Genomic DNA, 17,327 nt, shown 5'->3' on the forward strand with positions numbered 1-17,327 from the left:
AAATGGTGCAGTATTGGGGCAGAGGCATGACAAGCTTCTGCATGTCATTTATTATGCTAGCCGTGTTTTAAATGATGCCCAGAAAAATTACACAACCACAGAAAAAGAATTGCTTGCAGTGGTTTATGCCATTGACAAGTTTAGATCATACTTAGTAGGATCAAAAGTGATTGTGTACACTGACCATGCTACTCTTAAATATCTACTTACAAAGCAGGATTCAAAACCCAGGCTCATAACATGGGTGTTGCTTCTGCAAGAGTTTGATATAGAAATAAGAGACAGAAAAGGGATAGAAAACCAAGTAGCTGATCATCTGTCCTGGATAGAACCAGTAGAAGGGGCGTCCTTTCCCTCTATTAAGATCTCTGAAACCTTTCCGGATGAGCATTTGTTCGCCATTCAGGAAACACCATGGTTTGCAGACATTGCAAACTATAAAGCTGCAAGGTTCATACCCAGGGAGTACAGCAGGCAACAAAAGAAAAAATTAATTACTGATGCAAAGTACTACTTATGGGATGAACCCTATCTCTTTAAGAGATATGCAGACGGAATAATCCGTAGGTGTGTGCCTAGAGAAGAAGCACAGAAGATCTTATGGCATTGCCATGGGTCACAATATGGAGGTCATTTCGGAGGTGAGCGAACAACCACCAAAGTCCTCGAATGTGGCTTCTACTGGCCTACCCTCTATAGAGATTCCCGAGAGTTTGTATGTAACTGTGACAGTTGCCAGAGATCTGGTAATCTACCTCTTGGTTACGCCATGCTTCAACAAGGAATCTTGGAGATTGAGTTGTTTGATGTATGGGGTATTGACTTCATGGGGCCTTTCCCACCATCATATTCAAACACTTATATTCTGGTTGCAGTCGACTATGTATCCAAATGGGTAGAGGCCATTGCCACACCCACTAATGATACTAAGACAGTGCTGAAGTTCCTCCAAAAACATATCTTCAGTAGGTTTGGTATCCCTAGAGAACTAATTAGTGATGGGGGCACTCACTTCTGCAATAAACAGTTTTACTCTGCTATGGTCCGGTATGGAATTAGTCACAAGGTGGCAACTCCATATCATCCGCAGATAAACGAACAAGCTGAAGTCTCTAATAGAGAACTAAAAAGAATCCTGGAACAGACTGTAAGTACCTGTAGACAGGATTGGGTGAGAAGCTTGGATGATGCTCTGTGGGCTTACAGAACAGCATTCAAGACTCTTATAGGGACCTCTCCAAACCAGCTTGTGTATGGTAAGGCCTGCCATCTGCCCGTGGAACTGGAACATAAGGCCTACTGGGCAACCAAATTCCTAAACTTTGATGCCAGATTAGCTGGAGAAAAAAGATTGCTCCAGCTAAATGAACTAGAGGAATTCAGACTCACTGCTTTCGAAAATGCCAAGCTTTACAAAGAGAAAGCAAAAAAGTGGCATGACAGAAAGCTGTCATCTAGATTCTTTGAACCAGGACAGAAGGTTCTGCTGTTTAACTCTAGGCTCAGGCTATTTCCCGGGAAACTGAAATCCCAGTGGAGGGGGCCATATGTGATTACAAGTGTGTCACCATATGGCTATGTGGAGCTTCAAGACATTGATTCTAATAAAAAGTTCATTGTTAATGGATAGAGAATCAAGCATTATCTTGAAGGCAATGTTGAGCAAGAGTGCTCAAGGCTGAGGCTAGATTAAAAGCTCAGCAAGGTCCAGCTAACGACAATAAAGAAGTGCTTGCTGGGAGGCAACTCAGCCATTAGCAAAGCTTTTTATTTATTTATTTATTTATTTATTTTTAAGTATACAAGTTTAATATAAATAATCTTCAAGGTAAAGAATCAATTGCATAAGTTCAAAGGGTTACAGAAGGATTCAGAATGCAAAACAGGGAGAAGGAGCTCACTGGCAAAAAAACGCTAGTAAGAGGTATAATTGGGCGTTAAACGCCCAAAAGAAGCATCTACTGGGCGTTTAACGCCAGTAATGATACCTTTTTGGGCGTTAAACGCCAGAATGGGCACCATTCTGGGCGTTCAACGCCATACTTGCAGCATCCTGGGTGTTCAGAAAAATGCCCAGTGATGAAAGATTTCTGGCGTTTAACGCCAGCCAGAAGCAACAGCTGGGCGTTAAATGCCCAAAAGAGGCTATAGATGGGCGTTAAACGCCCAAAACAAGCAGCAGTTGGGCGTTTAACGCCAAGATTGTGGAGGGGAGGAAGTTCTTGTTCCCAACTTGGATTTTTTTTTCAAAATTTCATATCTCCAACCATTTTTCTTGCATAAACATGTTCCATACTTTCTTTTTCTCAAACTTTTTTTCCAAAAATTTTTAAAATATCTTAATCCTAAAATTAAATCTTTCTCAATTCTTCTTTAACCTCTTCTCAAATCTTTTTCAAAACAAATCTATCTTTTTCAAAATTCTTTTTTTCAAACTCATCAATATCTTTTTCAAATCTTCACAATATTTTTAGAACAAATCTATCTTTTTCAAATATCTTTCATATCTTTTAAATCTTCGTTCGGCCTCCCCCTCTCTTCCACAATTCGAACTTGGCTCTCCCTCTATCCCTCTCCTTTCTTTTCTTTTACTTGAGGACAAGCAAACCTCTAAGTTTGGTGTGTTTATCCGTGATCACTAAGCCAATACCCACCAAGATCGTGGCTCCTAAGGGAAAACAAACCAACTCAAGAGGCAAGAAAGAGAATATTCCAAAACCACTTTGGAATCAAGGGAAGTTCTTAACCAAAGAACATTCAGACCATTACTACAAAATAATGGGTCTAAGGTCAGTGATCCCGGAAGTTAAATTCGATCTGAAAGAAGACGAATATCTGGAGATCCAAGAGCAAATTCGAAATAGGAGCTGGGAAGTCCTAGCTAATCCTAAAACAAAGGTGGGAAGAAACATGGTTCAGGAATTCTACTCTAATCTGTGACAAACAGACAGGCAGAGAATAGCTGGAACCGCATTCTATGACTATCGAACTCTGGTCAGAGGGAAGATTGTTCACACCCACCCTGACAAAATAAAAGAGATCTTCAAGCTGCCTCAACTGCAAGATGACCCAGACTCCTTTAATAGGAGAATGATGAGACCAAATCAGAGCTTGGACAAAATCCTAGAGGACATATGCCTCCCTAGAGCAAAATGGACAACCAACACAAAGGGTGTCCCAAATTAACTCAAAAGAGGAGATCTCAAACCAGTCGCCAGAGGCTGGCTGGACTTTATTGGGCGCTCTATACTGCCCAGTAGCAACCGCACTGAAGTCACCATCAAAAGAGCAGTGATGATCCATTGCATTATGCTGGAAAAAGAAGTGGAAGTTCATCAGCTGATTTCTTGTGAGCTTTACAAAATTGCAAACAAGAACTCCAAAGATGCCAAATTGGCTTATCCAAGCTTGATCTCCCTGTTATGTAAAGATGCTGGAGTAAAAATAGGAGTAGATGAGTATATTTCAGTTGAGCAACCAATCACCAAAAAGTCAATAGAAGGACAAGTGCAGGACGATCCCATCAAGAGGAGAGCACAGGAGTTCCTCCCAGAAATTCCTCAATTTGAATACTGGGGGCACCTAGAAGCATCTATCACCAAGTTGCAAGAAGCTATGGATCAACTGAAGGAAGAACAGCAAAATCAAAACAGCATGCTCTGCAAACTTCTTAGGGAACAAGAAGAGCAAGGGCATGAACTGAAAGAACTGAAGCACCAAAAGCTATCTCTTGAAGGGCCAAGCACCCCACAGACTAAAGAGGCATTTACCTCCCAAAGCAAAGGTTGTTGAGTCCTAACTCTGTGATAACCTTTTATCTATTTTAAAAGTATATGAGTATTAGAATTAGAGTCATTTGCCTTTATGTCTTTAGTTTCTTTTCTTTTATTGCTAAGTGTCTGCTTTTATGCTTAATTTATATTATTTCCATTAAATAATAAATAAAGATTAGAGTCTATGCCTTAAAGTTATGAACATCCTATGAATCCATCACCTTTCTTAAATGAAAAATGTTTTAATTACAAAAGGACAAGAAGTACATGGTTTCGAATTCATCCTTAAAATTAGTTTAATTATTTTGATGTGGTGACAATACTTTTTGTTTTCTGAATGAATGCTTGAACAGTGCATATGTCTTTTGATAATGTTGTTTATGAATGTTAAATATGTTGGCTCTTGAAAGAATGATGAAAAGGAGACATGTTATTTGATAATCTGAAAAATTATAAAAATGATTCTTGAAGCAAGAAAAAGCAGTGAATACAAAAGCTTGCAAAAAAAGAAAAAGAAAAGAAAATGGCGAAAAATAAGAGAGAAAAAGAAAAAGCAAGCAGAAAAAGCCAATAGCCCTTAAAACCAAAAGGCAAGGGTAATAAAAAGGATCCAAGGCTTTGAGCATCAGTAAATAGGAGGGCCTAAAGGAATAAAATCCAGCCTAAGCGGCTAAACCAAGCTGTCCCTAACCATGTGCTTGTGGCGTGAAGGTGTCAAGTGAAAAATTGAGACTGAGCGGTTAAAGTCAAGGTCCAAAGCAAAAAAGAAAAGAGTGTGCTTAAGAACCCTAGATACCTCTAATTTGGGACTTTAGCAAAGCTGAGTCATAATCTGAAAAGGTTCACCCAGTTATGTGTCTGTGGCATGTATGTATCCGGTGGTAATATTGGAAAACAAAGTGCTTAGGGCCACGGCCAAGACTCATAAAGTAGCTGTGTTCAAGAATCAACATACTGAACTAGGAGAATCAATAACACTATTTGAATTCTGAGTTGCTATAGATGCCAATCATTCTGAACCTCAATGGATAAAGTGAGATGCCAAAACTATTCAAGAGGCAAAAAGCTACTAGTCCCGTTCATTTGATTGGAGCTAAGTTTCATTGATATTTTAGAATTTATAGTATATTCTCTTCTTTTTATCCTATTTGATTTTCAGTTGCTTGGGAACAAGAAACAATTTAAGTTTGGTGTTGTGATGAGCGTATAATTTATACGCTTTTTGGCAGTGTTTTTACATAGTTTTTAGTATGATTTGATTAGTTTTTAGTATATTTTTATTAATTTTTAAATAAAAATCACATTTCTAGACTTTACTATGAGTTTGTGTATTTTTCTGTGATTTCAGGTAATTTCTGGCTGAAATTGAGGAACTTGAGCAAAATCTGATTCAGAGGCTGAAAAAGGACTGCAGATGCTGTTGGATTCTGACCTCGCTGCACTCGAAATGGATTTTCTGGAGCTACAGGAGTCCAAATGGCGCGTTCTTGATTGTATTGGAAAGTAGACATCCAGGGCTTTCCAGCAATATATAATAGTCCATACTTTGCCCGAGTTTAGATGACGCAAACTAGCATTCAACGCCAGTTCTCTGCCCTATTCTGGCATTAAACACCAGAAACAGGTTACAAGTTGGAGCTAAATGCCCAAAACAGGTTACAACCTGGCGTTTAACTCTAGAAACAGCCTAGGCACATGTAAAGCTCAAGTCTCAGCCCCAGCACACACCAAGTGGGCTCCGAAAGTGGATTTCTGCACTATCTATCATAGTTTACTCATTTTCTGTAAACCTAGGTTACTAGTTTAGTATTTAAACAACTTTTAGAGATTTATTTTGTATCTCAAGACATTTTACACGTTTCATATTGTATTTTTGACGGCATGAGTCTCTAAACCCCATGGTTGGGGGTGAGGAGCTCTGCTGTTTTTCGATGAATTAATGCAATTACTACAGTTTTCCCTTCAATCACGCTTGTCTCTATTCTAAGATATTCACTCGCACTTCATCCTGATGAATGTGATGATCCGTGACACTCATCACCATTCACTCGCACTTCCGTTCTACCATAAATTGAGTGTATATCTCTTAGCCTCTTGGTTCATGATCAGAGTCTTCGTGGTATAGGCTAGGACTATTGGCGGCCATTCCTGAGATCTGAAAAGTCTAAACCTTGTCTGTGGTATTCTGAGTAGGATCTGGGAGGGGATGATTGTGACGAGCTTCAAACTCACGAGTGCTGGGCATAGTGACAGACGCAAAAGGATCAATGGATCCTATTCCAACATGAGTGAGAACCAACAGATGATTAGCCGTGCGATGACAGTGCATTTGCACCATTTTCACTGAGAGGACGGATGGTAGCCATTGACAACGGTGATTCACCAACATACAGCTTGCCATGGAAGGAGCCTTGCGTGCATGAAGAAGAAGACAGTAGGAAAGCAGAGATTCGAAAGACAGAGTATCTCCAAATCCTCAATCTGTTCTCCATTACTGCATAACAAGTATTATTTAATTTACGCTTTTTATCCTTCATAAATATAATCACCCGTATCATTGATTTCGTGACTAAGAATTACAAAATAACCATACCTTGCTTCAAGCCGACAATCTCTGTGGGATCGACCCTTACTCACATAAGGTATTACTTGGACGACCCAGTGCGCTTGCTGGTTAGTGGTACGAGTTGTGAAAAGTGTGATTTACAATTCGTGCACCACTCATAACGTCGCTGGTTGCGGCGCTCCATCTGATCCAGTCGCTCGAAGAGGTGGTGCACAAGGTGGTAGATGGGCTGAGAAGCTGGTGAGGGTGCTGTGGGTGTGGGTGGTGCAGCGGGTGCTGAAGGGGCAGCAGAGGATGTGGCTGCGTCAGCGAGGCATTAAGAGAGGGCGGTGTGTGGCCCAAAGCTTCGAACCTCTTGCCATGTGGGATGATCTTCCTGCAGTCAGCAGCTGGGGGCTTCTCATCCTTAGGCTCCCAGGGTACCTCAGCACGGCGGCCCAACTGGTAATCAAATAGGGGAATGGCAGAGTGCCTCGGACATGAACCCTGGCCATAGAGTGCCTGATGAACCGTTGAAGGTACAGGTCCTTGCCTTCCATAACACACCAGATGAGAGTTATCATGGCAGCTGGCACCTTAGTCTCATGAGTAATCGGCATCTCATAGGTGCTCAGGATTTGTTGCCATGTCCGAGCCTCATCATTAAGGTAAATAATTTTTATGCCTTTTAGGTTCACTGTTGACTTACCCATAACTCATGGGACAGTTGGATCAACGGCTATGGTGCGCTTCACTGCCTCCCAGTCAAAGCTCATAAACATCATAGATTCTTCAGCCTTCTGGTAACCATCTAGTTCATTTGACTTAGGCTGAAAATGGAGGATATCTTCAATGGCCTCCTCAGTAACTAAATCTGCTTCCCTCTAAGCTGTACTGCATCCAGGGTTGCTTGTAATAGTTGCAGTAAAATTCCCTGACCCAGGATGCATTAACCTTAGTCAAATTCCTTTCTAGAAAGAACCAGCCTCTCTGTTTTATCTGTTCTGTAGTGTACTATTGTAGTTCATCGGGAATTCTGAGGGTCTTTTCCAAGTATAGGTGCCTTTTAGTCCCGAAGACCTCATATTTCAATTCAAAGTAGTGATTTGCGAACTTGATCGGATCAGTTGCAGGCACTAGTTGGTCTGCTTCTTCCTGCAGAGTAAAGTTCTTCTCACGCTAGGAATCATCATGTGGTATATCTGTCAGAGCCATAGATGTTTGGCCTCTTTTCCTTTTACCAGTGGTGGCCTTAGCCTTTCCCTTTTCTGTTGGGTCAGACATCCTAAAAAATAGAAATTTCATGATACAATTTATCAAACTAAAATAGAAAAATATGAAGGCAAATAGTATGCAAGAAATATAAGTTGTACATGGGAAAAGAGGAATGAAAATCAAAGCATGAAGTGAGTCAGATAGATGTAGAATTTTGGACTGTATGCAAGATAAAATTCAAAGAATTTAATTAAAAATCACAATCCAAAACTATTAAATGAAATGCAGAATGCTTGTTTGTCAAGAAACAACAATAAACATGCCTTGAAATGGGTTGAAAGTAGTTAATGTAAAACTGAGAGAGAAGTTAGAGGTCAATGAAGTCAAGAGGTTAAAAGGGAAGTTAAAATTAGTGGCATGGTACTGTGGTTCCTAGCAAACAGAAGTTCATATAATTGTAGAACAAGAATCTCACATTCAAGCAGATAATACAAATTATTGATGATAAATCAGGTAGGAAAGAAAGCACAAGGAGGAATACAATCATCAACAATGCAATTTAAGTTGGAAGGGAACCAAAAAGGATAGGGAATGCTAGCCTAGCATGTCATGAGTTGACTTTGGTATAAACTAAGGAAAGCATAATGTGAAAATACCAAAGGCGAGTTATGAATAGCAGTTAAGTAAAACCGTTTTTTGGAAAAATTGGGCAGCATTCCGCCTGTAAAAGGAACGTTCCCGAAAAATCAAACAGCAGAATAATGCAAGCAGTAGCACTTTCAAACAGGATTATCAGGTAATATGCATCTTAGAACAAGTAATACCAAACTAGCAAGTATATGCAATAAGCAATTTAGCCAATCTAAAACAACAAGAAGCAGGTATATGCAATCAGCCTGGCCTCAGCAAATTCAGAAAGCCCGCAATAAGTTAAGATATGGATGTAATGTATTGAACTTACTAAATCAACAAGAAAAAAGTAAATTGCAACAAAAATGATAATGTATATGAATTTATATAAGCATTGGTATCAATCAATTAAGATCCGATGAAGCAAAATAGTATCGAACAGCAACGAAACAGCAGTGAACAGCAACATCAACAGCCAAGCAATAGATAATTCAAACAGCAGGAACGGAGCACTTATCAGACCTAAATCCTCTAACCACATCCTAGCTACCTAACCACCTATAATCCACTAACGACATGCAATTCTAACTAACCTAGATTAAACAAAATTGAAATACACAAACTGGTTTAATAGAACAGAAGAGGAGTTGGAATGCAGAGGTGGAAGCAGTGAAACCTCGGGGGTTGCAGTGAAAGAAATGGAAATGAAGAGAGAGGGGGGTGGTGCGGCGGCGCTGGTGTGGTGGCTGCGGTGCTGTGACGCAGGGCGGCGCGGCAGAGGCACGGCGGTGAGGGTCGGGGCTGTCGGAGTGGAGAAGGGGAAGAAGGGGGAGAGGAGAAGAGGAAAGGAAGAGGAAGAAGAGGAAAGGCATTAAATCACAATTATTTATTTCCTGTTATTCAACTCTCAAAAATTCTCAGAAAACTCCTGATTAATATGATAGCAGCCTTTTGTCAACTCGTTGGGAGACGACCTGTGATTCATACTCCCAGTATTTTTATTCTGATTTTTGTGACAACCTTTCTAAATTGATAAGTGAATTTTTGTTGGTTAAGAACTATACTCGCAACGTATTTCTTATATTAATTTCTTAATTGGCTGATTTTCGCCCCCATCAATTTTTAAGGAGAAGTTGGGTGCGATCCAACCTGAAGAGGTCGGTCACTTTTGTCTTCGGTCAACCTGGGCTGCGTAACTCGACCCAGGGTATGAACACTAACCCTAGAAAATCAAATTCAAATTCAAGCGTGAAAATAGAATAAAAAACTAAGTTAAAACTAAATTTCTTTCCTAATTGTTTTCTTCTCCATAAAGATCTTCTCCTTAATTGCTTGCAATCTTCAATTAATGTCATCTTTGATGGGCTTTTGATTGATCATCCAAAAGGTTAAGAACTTGGAGATAGGCTGGCCTTGATTGAAGCCCTGGGAGGTAGGACTTAACTTTAACGTCCCATGTGAGGACTCTCGCGTACCACGTGAAGCCATTTTGGTTTGGAATGCTTTCTATTTAGTTCACGTACCAAGGCTATGTTGTACTAGCTTCAATTTTCCTTTGATTTCTTCTCGTCATGTTTTACGTTGTGAACTCCACGTACCACGTGAACCAAGGGCCGTGCATATGCATGCATGCATGCATGTGCATGGATGCTGGGCAAAAACATTTTGTTGCACGTACACATACATTTAAGCATACACATAATTGCTGTGTCCTACATAAAATCTCTCATGTCCCATCCGAAAAGGTACAGTCATGCATATCCATGCTAGCATGCGTACGCATGGTGATGCGGATTTCACAAACCATAAAACACCGGCAAGTGCACCGGGTCGTATCAAGTAATAACTCACAGTGAGTGAGTGTCGATCCCACGGGGATTAACGGATTAAGCAAGCAAAATCAACCGATTAATCTAGTCAGACAATCAAATTAGGGTTTTGAAAGGCTTTACGCATAAACAGAAATTAAACGAAAGAAAACAGTAAGTGTGAGAAATAATATGAATTAAGGAGTTAAGGTCTTCGGAGATGTTGAAACTTCTGGATTAATACTTTTCACTTCAACTTTGATCATGCAAAAATACTTTTATGGCAAACCGTTAGTAATCAAACCCCAATCTGTTGGTGATTTAATTTCTCTTTAACCTAATTAACCGCTAATCCCTTAGTCAATTACTTAAGAAAACAGTTGAAGAACGTTTACTGATTTATAAAGCCACACAATTTATAAGATTCTCCCTCAGTTGATTTTATGTCACTTATCAATCCAATTTCAAAACTTAAGAATTATGAGAATCAATTTTCAAGATTAATTCAATTAATCAACTTTTCCACGAAGTTAAAAGAATTCAAATCAGAGAAGAATTGTTTCCCAATACATTCAAACACTTTAAGATGAAGAATGAAAACCTATTCTTGAAAAGAAATCAAGGCATTAATCAAAGACGTAAAAAGCTAGAACATTAAACCAAGGAATCAACAGAGCTCCTAACCTTAACCGAAGATAATTAAAAACTCATCTTCTTAAGAGAATCCTTAAGAAAAATAAAACAGCCGAAGAAGAGAGATTCTTTCGGAGAGTCTCCCTCTACCTTAAATACTAACCTTAATTTAAATTCAAATTCAAATTAAAATAGAATCAAAATCAAAACAGAATCAAATCTATCTAATTAATGATTTTCTCTAGCATAACTTCCAATCTTTAACTCCTTGCAATCTTCAATTAATGTCATCATCAATGGACTTGTGATTGATCTTCCAGAAGGTTGAGAAATTGGAAAAAGGCTGGTCTAGAATTGAAATCGTGGGAGAAGCACCAAAGGGAAGAAGGGGGAGAGGAGAAGAGGAAAGGAAGAGGAAGAAGAGGAAAGGCATTAAATCACAATTATTTATTTCCTGTTATTCAACTCTCAAAAATTCTCAGAAAACTCCTGATTAATATGATAGCAGCCTTTTGTCAACTCGTTGGGAGACGACCTGTGATTCATACTCCCAGTATTTTTATTCTGATTTTTGTGACAACCTTTCTAAATTGATAAGTGAATTTTTGTTGGTTAAGAACTATACTCGCAACGTATTTCTTATATTAATTTCTTAATTGGCTGATTTTCGCCCCCATCAATTTTTAAGGAGAAGTTGGGTGCGATCCAACCTGAAGAGGTCGGTCACTTTTGTCTTCGGTCAACCTGGGCTGCGTAACTCGACCCAGGGTATGAACACTAACCCTAGAAAATCAAATTCAAATTCAAGCGTGAAAATAGAATAAAAAACTAAGTTAAAACTAAATTTCTTTCCTAATTGTTTTCTTCTCCATAAAGATCTTCTCCTTAATTGCTTGCAATCTTCAATTAATGTCATCTTTGATGGGCTTTTGATTGATCATCCAAAAGGTTAAGAACTTGGAGATAGGCTGGCCTTGATTGAAGCCCTGGGAGGTAGGACTTAACTTTAACGTCCCATGTGAGGACTCTCGCGTACCACGTGAAGCCATTTTGGTTTGGAATGCTTTCTATTTAGTTCACGTACCAAGGCTATGTTGTACTAGCTTCAATTTTCCTTTGATTTCTTCTCGTCATGTTTTACGTTGTGAACTCCACGTACCACGTGAACCAAGGGCCGTGCATATGCATGCATGCATGCATGTGCATGGATGCTGGGCAAAAACATTTTGTTGCACGTACACATACATTTAAGCATACACATAATTGCTGTGTCCTACATAAAATCTCTCATGTCCCATCCGAAAAGGTACAGTCATGCATATCCATGCTAGCATGCGTACGCATGGTGATGCGGATTTCACAAACCATAAAACACCGGCAAGTGCACCGGGTCGTATCAAGTAATAACTCACAGTGAGTGAGTGTCGATCCCACGGGGATTAACGGATTAAGCAAGCAAAATCAACCGATTAATCTAGTCAGACAATCAAATTAGGGTTTTGAAAGGCTTTACGCATAAACAGAAATTAAACGAAAGAAAACAGTAAGTGTGAGAAATAATATGAATTAAGGAGTTAAGGTCTTCGGAGATGTTGAAACTTCTGGATTAATACTTTTCACTTCAACTTTGATCATGCAAAAATACTTTTATGGCAAACCGTTAGTAATCAAACCCCAATCTGTTGGTGATTTAATTTCTCTTTAACCTAATTAACCGCTAATCCCTTAGTCAATTACTTAAGAAAACAGTTGAAGAACGTTTACTGATTTATAAAGCCACACAATTTATAAGATTCTCCCTCAGTTGATTTTATGTCACTTATCAATCCAATTTCAAAACTTAAGAATTATGAGAATCAATTTTCAAGATTAATTCAATTAATCAACTTTTCCACGAAGTTAAAAGAATTCAAATCAGAGAAGAATTGTTTCCCAATACATTCAAACACTTTAAGATGAAGAATGAAAACCTATTCTTGAAAAGAAATCAAGGCATTAATCAAAGACGTAAAAAGCTAGAACATTAAACCAAGGAATCAACAGAGCTCCTAACCTTAACCGAAGATAATTAAAAACTCATCTTCTTAAGAGAATCCTTAAGAAAAATAAAACAGCCGAAGAAGAGAGATTCTTTCGGAGAGTCTCCCTCTACCTTAAATACTAACCTTAATTTAAATTCAAATTCAAATTAAAATAGAATCAAAATCAAAACAGAATCAAATCTATCTAATTAATGATTTTCTCTAGCATAACTTCCAATCTTTAACTCCTTGCAATCTTCAATTAATGTCATCATCAATGGACTTGTGATTGATCTTCCAGAAGGTTGAGAAATTGGAAAAAGGCTGGTCTAGAATTGAAATCGTGGGAGAAGCACCAAAGTTCAAGTAGTGCGTGGCTTGTACCATGTTATACGTGAAGTACATTTTGGCTTTGAACACAATTTGTTGGGCTCACGTACAAGGTGAAATAGGCTCCGTTGTACGTGAGCCAATTTTCTTCAATTATGGCCTTCTTAATTGCTCTTCACGTTATACGTGGTGAATTTCACGTCATATGTGAAAAATCTACTTATGAGTACGCACACACGGTCACCAAAATTCTCTTGTTGTGCATACGCATGGCTTGCATGCGTATGCATAGCTGTTGTGTCTTACGTGAAATTGTCCACGTACTAAGTGAAATGGTAAATAATATATGCTTGTGTGTATGCACACATTTGTGCGTACGCACACATGTGTGCATACGCACAGATCCTTTTTCTTCCCTCACATAGTACGTGATAGAGTTTACGTTGTACTCGCTTCACCTTCTCCTTCCAAGGAGCTTTCTGTTAATCATAGAAAGCTTTCTGCTTGTCACTCTTTGTCACAGAGAACTTTCTGTTTGTTGCTCTCCATCCTCCTTTCTGTTCTGTTTCTTTCTGTTTTCCTTCTAAAACTTTCTGTAATTAATGAATTTCAACTAATCAAAGTAATGTTCATTCTATCCTTAAATTCATTGCTTATTTAATAGAAACTCTTAATAAATCAATTGAAATCAAGAAGGAATAATACTAAAGATGCGGACGCATCACAACACCAAACTTAAGATCATGCTTGTCCTCAAGCAAACAAGGAATCATGGCTCAATCCAAATTTTCATAACCTAATGAAACAGGGGTAAAAGATTGTAATCTAAATGAGTTTGGTTCACCGTTTCACTTATGTACAATTCAACATAATTGATCAAAATCTTTCAAATCTTCCGTCCAGATTAGATTATAGAATCCTTCCTTGAATCATCACCTTGAAGCAAGCTTATTTACTTTCTTTCCACCATTTAAGTTTATTGGGTGTTTTGCACCTTGAGTCTAGCCGTGACTCTAAATATTTTCTCTCAAGCTTCTACTAGCCACAAAAACACCACAAGCACATAGTTGGGGAGCTCTTTGAAGTTATTTTTTTGTTTCCATTCTTCCCCACCATTGGCACTTAGAGCCTTTGGCTTTCTCATTTTAGGGGGGTGCTTTGCACATTGAGTTTAACCGTGACTCTAAATGCTTTATTTTCAAGTTTTTATCTTGATACATAAGCACTACAAGCACTTGACTAGGATGCTCTTTGAGCTTATTTCCCTTTTAATTTCCTTAGTCAGTGGTACTCAAAGACTTTAGTTTCTCTTACAACCCTTTTTTCTTACTTATTATTTCTTATATTGTTGCTTCTTTGAGGTTTTGTCAAGTGTAAGGATCCTATAATAGTCCTCTAGACTAAAGCCTCAAGCAATGTGGGTCAGATCATATTGAACACTCTTAGTTGGTTTGGTTTCCAAACTCAATTTGTCATGCTCTTTTATGATCATTCCCTATTCTTTTCGTTTCTTTTCTCAGCACATGATTCATTACTCACATTTAGGCGCAAGAACAATTGTAATTGTGGGTTGTGATGGACAAGATATGTACTTGACAATTAGAAATCTTAAATGCATTATACAAGATAAAATGAAGCATATGCATATTATTAAAAAGGAAGGAAACAACCTTAGTTCTCACAGCCTTTCTCTTCATCTTCTTCTTCTTCATCACCTTTTAGGCTATGTAGAGCATAGCCTCCAACACCAAACTTAGAATGATTGCTTATCCTCAAGCTTCAAAGAAAAGAAAAAGTAATGATGATGGAAACAAGATTATCAAGTGAACGAATTCAATTAATGCAAAGGGTTATTCATTTAAAAGAAACCAAATCAAAACAGAATGAAATGGAAGCAAAAAAAAAAAAAGTAAAATAATGAGGTTGTTACTGTGTTCGCATGGTGAATGTGATTTGGTGTGAGAATACCAAACTTAGTGTGATAAAATCTATGTAAACTAAGCTAAGTACTTAGTGGGATGTGAATTTGATGTAGCACACCAAACTTACTCTATGAACACCTGCACTACCTTAAATAAAACAATGAAGAACAGTGAAAAAAAAAAACAAACATGATGACTAGTTTTAAATTGCTTTGACTCCCTTTAAGTTGATGAATCTTGTAGAATATAATAGAAAAAGAAGCAAAAAGTACGAAACAAACTCAAAAAAACCAAAAAAAAATTTTTGACACGCTTTTGAAAACATGGCCCTTGAAGCAAGCGTGGCTCAAGAGGCATGGATGCATGAAGCATGCAGGAAACATATAACACCATACTCAAAGGAAGACTTGACGTTATAAGGCATATAAAGCATACAAAGCATATATGGCATATAAGGCATATATTCAATGGAAACATATAACGCCATAATCAAAGGAACCTTATGCTTGCATTTAATGAAGCCATACAAGGCATGCGTACTAATCATATGAAGCAAAGCAATATGCATAAGGTGTTGATATATAAAGCAATGAAGCAATTAAATGGATCAATGAATCAAGTAAAGCTGGTGAAGAATCATATGAAGCAAAGCAAAATGGCGTTAATAATTATGCATACATGACGTCAACCAATGAGGCATGAAGAATATAATGAGATAGAGAATGAAGCATACGTTATACACCAATGTGCCAGCGTACCACGCCAATAATGCAATGAAAATGCATGGTTGATGCATGCCAATGCGAAAACGTCTTTAGTAAGAACTTTCTTGTTCCTCTTTTTTTTTTAGAGCTTTCTCCTTGTTTGATACACACTCAATATCAAATTTAGAGTTGATGTAAGGAGATTTGTTGATTACAAAGGGAGAATTTGATTGCAAATTCATTGAAGCTTCAATTGAGTAGTCAGCTTCTTGCACCTTCTCTGTCTCTTCCTTTCTTCTCATGCATGAAAAAGGAACATATGAAAGTGATTCATTAGGCTTTCCTTTAGATTCGGATCTTTGGCTTCAACTTTCTTGCAATCCTTTTGATCACTTGAATGATGCATAGTCTTGAAAACATGAAAGACTTGATGATCCTCGATATTAATTCACCCTTTTCAACATCAATAAGGGATTTCCAATGGCTAGAAAATGTCTTTTTAGAATGATAGAAGCATGCTCATCTTTCTCTATATCAAGAATAACAAAATTCACTGGGAGGAAATATTTTTCCACTTTGATCAAGTCATTTTCAACTATCCCATGTTCAAGCTTCATTGATTTGTTTGCAAGTTGTAGAGCTATTTTGGTGGGCTTCAACTCTTGAATTTGTAACCTCTTCATCACAGATAAAGGCATTAGATTAATACTTGCCCCCAAATCACATAAAACTCTTTCAAAGGTGGTGTTGCCAATAGTACAAGGAATTTGAAAATTTCCTGGATCTTTCTTCTTTGTTGGCAAGTTCCTTTGAATGATTGCATTATACTCCTTGCTCATCATTACTGTTTGGCCTCCCTTTAAGAATCTTTTCTTGGACAACAAATCCTTCATAAATTTAGAATACAAGGGCATTTGTTCAAGATCTTTTATAAATGGGATGTTGATGTGCAAAATCTTGAATATCTCTAAGAATTTGGAATATTGCTTCTCCTTGTTTTTCTCTTGGAGCCTTTGAGGATATGAAATTTTTGGCTTGTATTTAGGCACTGGAATGCTCTCTTTTGGTGGAGCTTTTATAGCTTGAATTGTTTGCTGGAGTGTGGGCTGCATGTGCTTCTCTTGATGAATGTTCTCTGTTGCCTCTTTCCTTTGTTTGTCATTGGCAGTGAGATTTTCTTTTTCTTCTTGTTCCACTACCTTTCCGCTCCTCAAACAAATAGCCTTGCACTCATTTTTTGGTTTTGGAATTGTGTCATTGGGAAGAACATTTGTGGCTTTCTCTAATTTTTGAGCAATTTGGCATACTTGCACCTCCAAATTTCTAAGTGAAGCACCTTGATTCTTGAGATTAATTCTTGTTTCCTTCATGAATGAGAATGTTTCTTTGGAGAGTTTTTCCATGGTAAGTTCAAGATTAGTGAGCCTTTAGAAATATTGAATGGGTTGTGTGGAGGGTGGTGGTGGGTTAGAATTGTTCTGGTTGTGTGGAGGGTGATTGTTTTGGTGGGAAGTGAAGGTGGTGTGGTTGATGTTGATAAGTGAAAATTTATACCAGTTCAGAATTTAACAAAATAATTTTGTTGTAAGCATAGCCCAAACCAATAATCGATCTTCAAATCAAATTTTAATAATTGGTTGTCACAAGTACAAACCCTAATGAAAATAAATCGAAGTATTCAAACCTCGGGTCGTCTCACAAGGAATTGCAATGAAGTGATCAATTATTGGCTATAAAGGGGCAAAG

At 38.0% G+C, this 17,327-nt stretch overlaps 1 protein-coding gene across 1 annotated transcript; it reads right to left on the reverse strand.

The window, feature by feature from the left end:
* On the reverse strand, window positions 16,025–16,984 carry LOC107607296. The gene has a single exon (XM_016309265.1). It carries the CDS (start codon window positions 16,982–16,984, stop codon window positions 16,025–16,027), a length of 960 nt encoding a protein of 319 aa, XP_016164751.1.

The sequence above is a fragment of the Arachis ipaensis genome, chromosome B07, assembly GCF_000816755.2.
Source record: "Arachis ipaensis cultivar K30076 chromosome B07, Araip1.1, whole genome shotgun sequence".
NCBI lineage: Eukaryota > Viridiplantae > Streptophyta > Magnoliopsida > Fabales > Fabaceae > Arachis > Arachis ipaensis.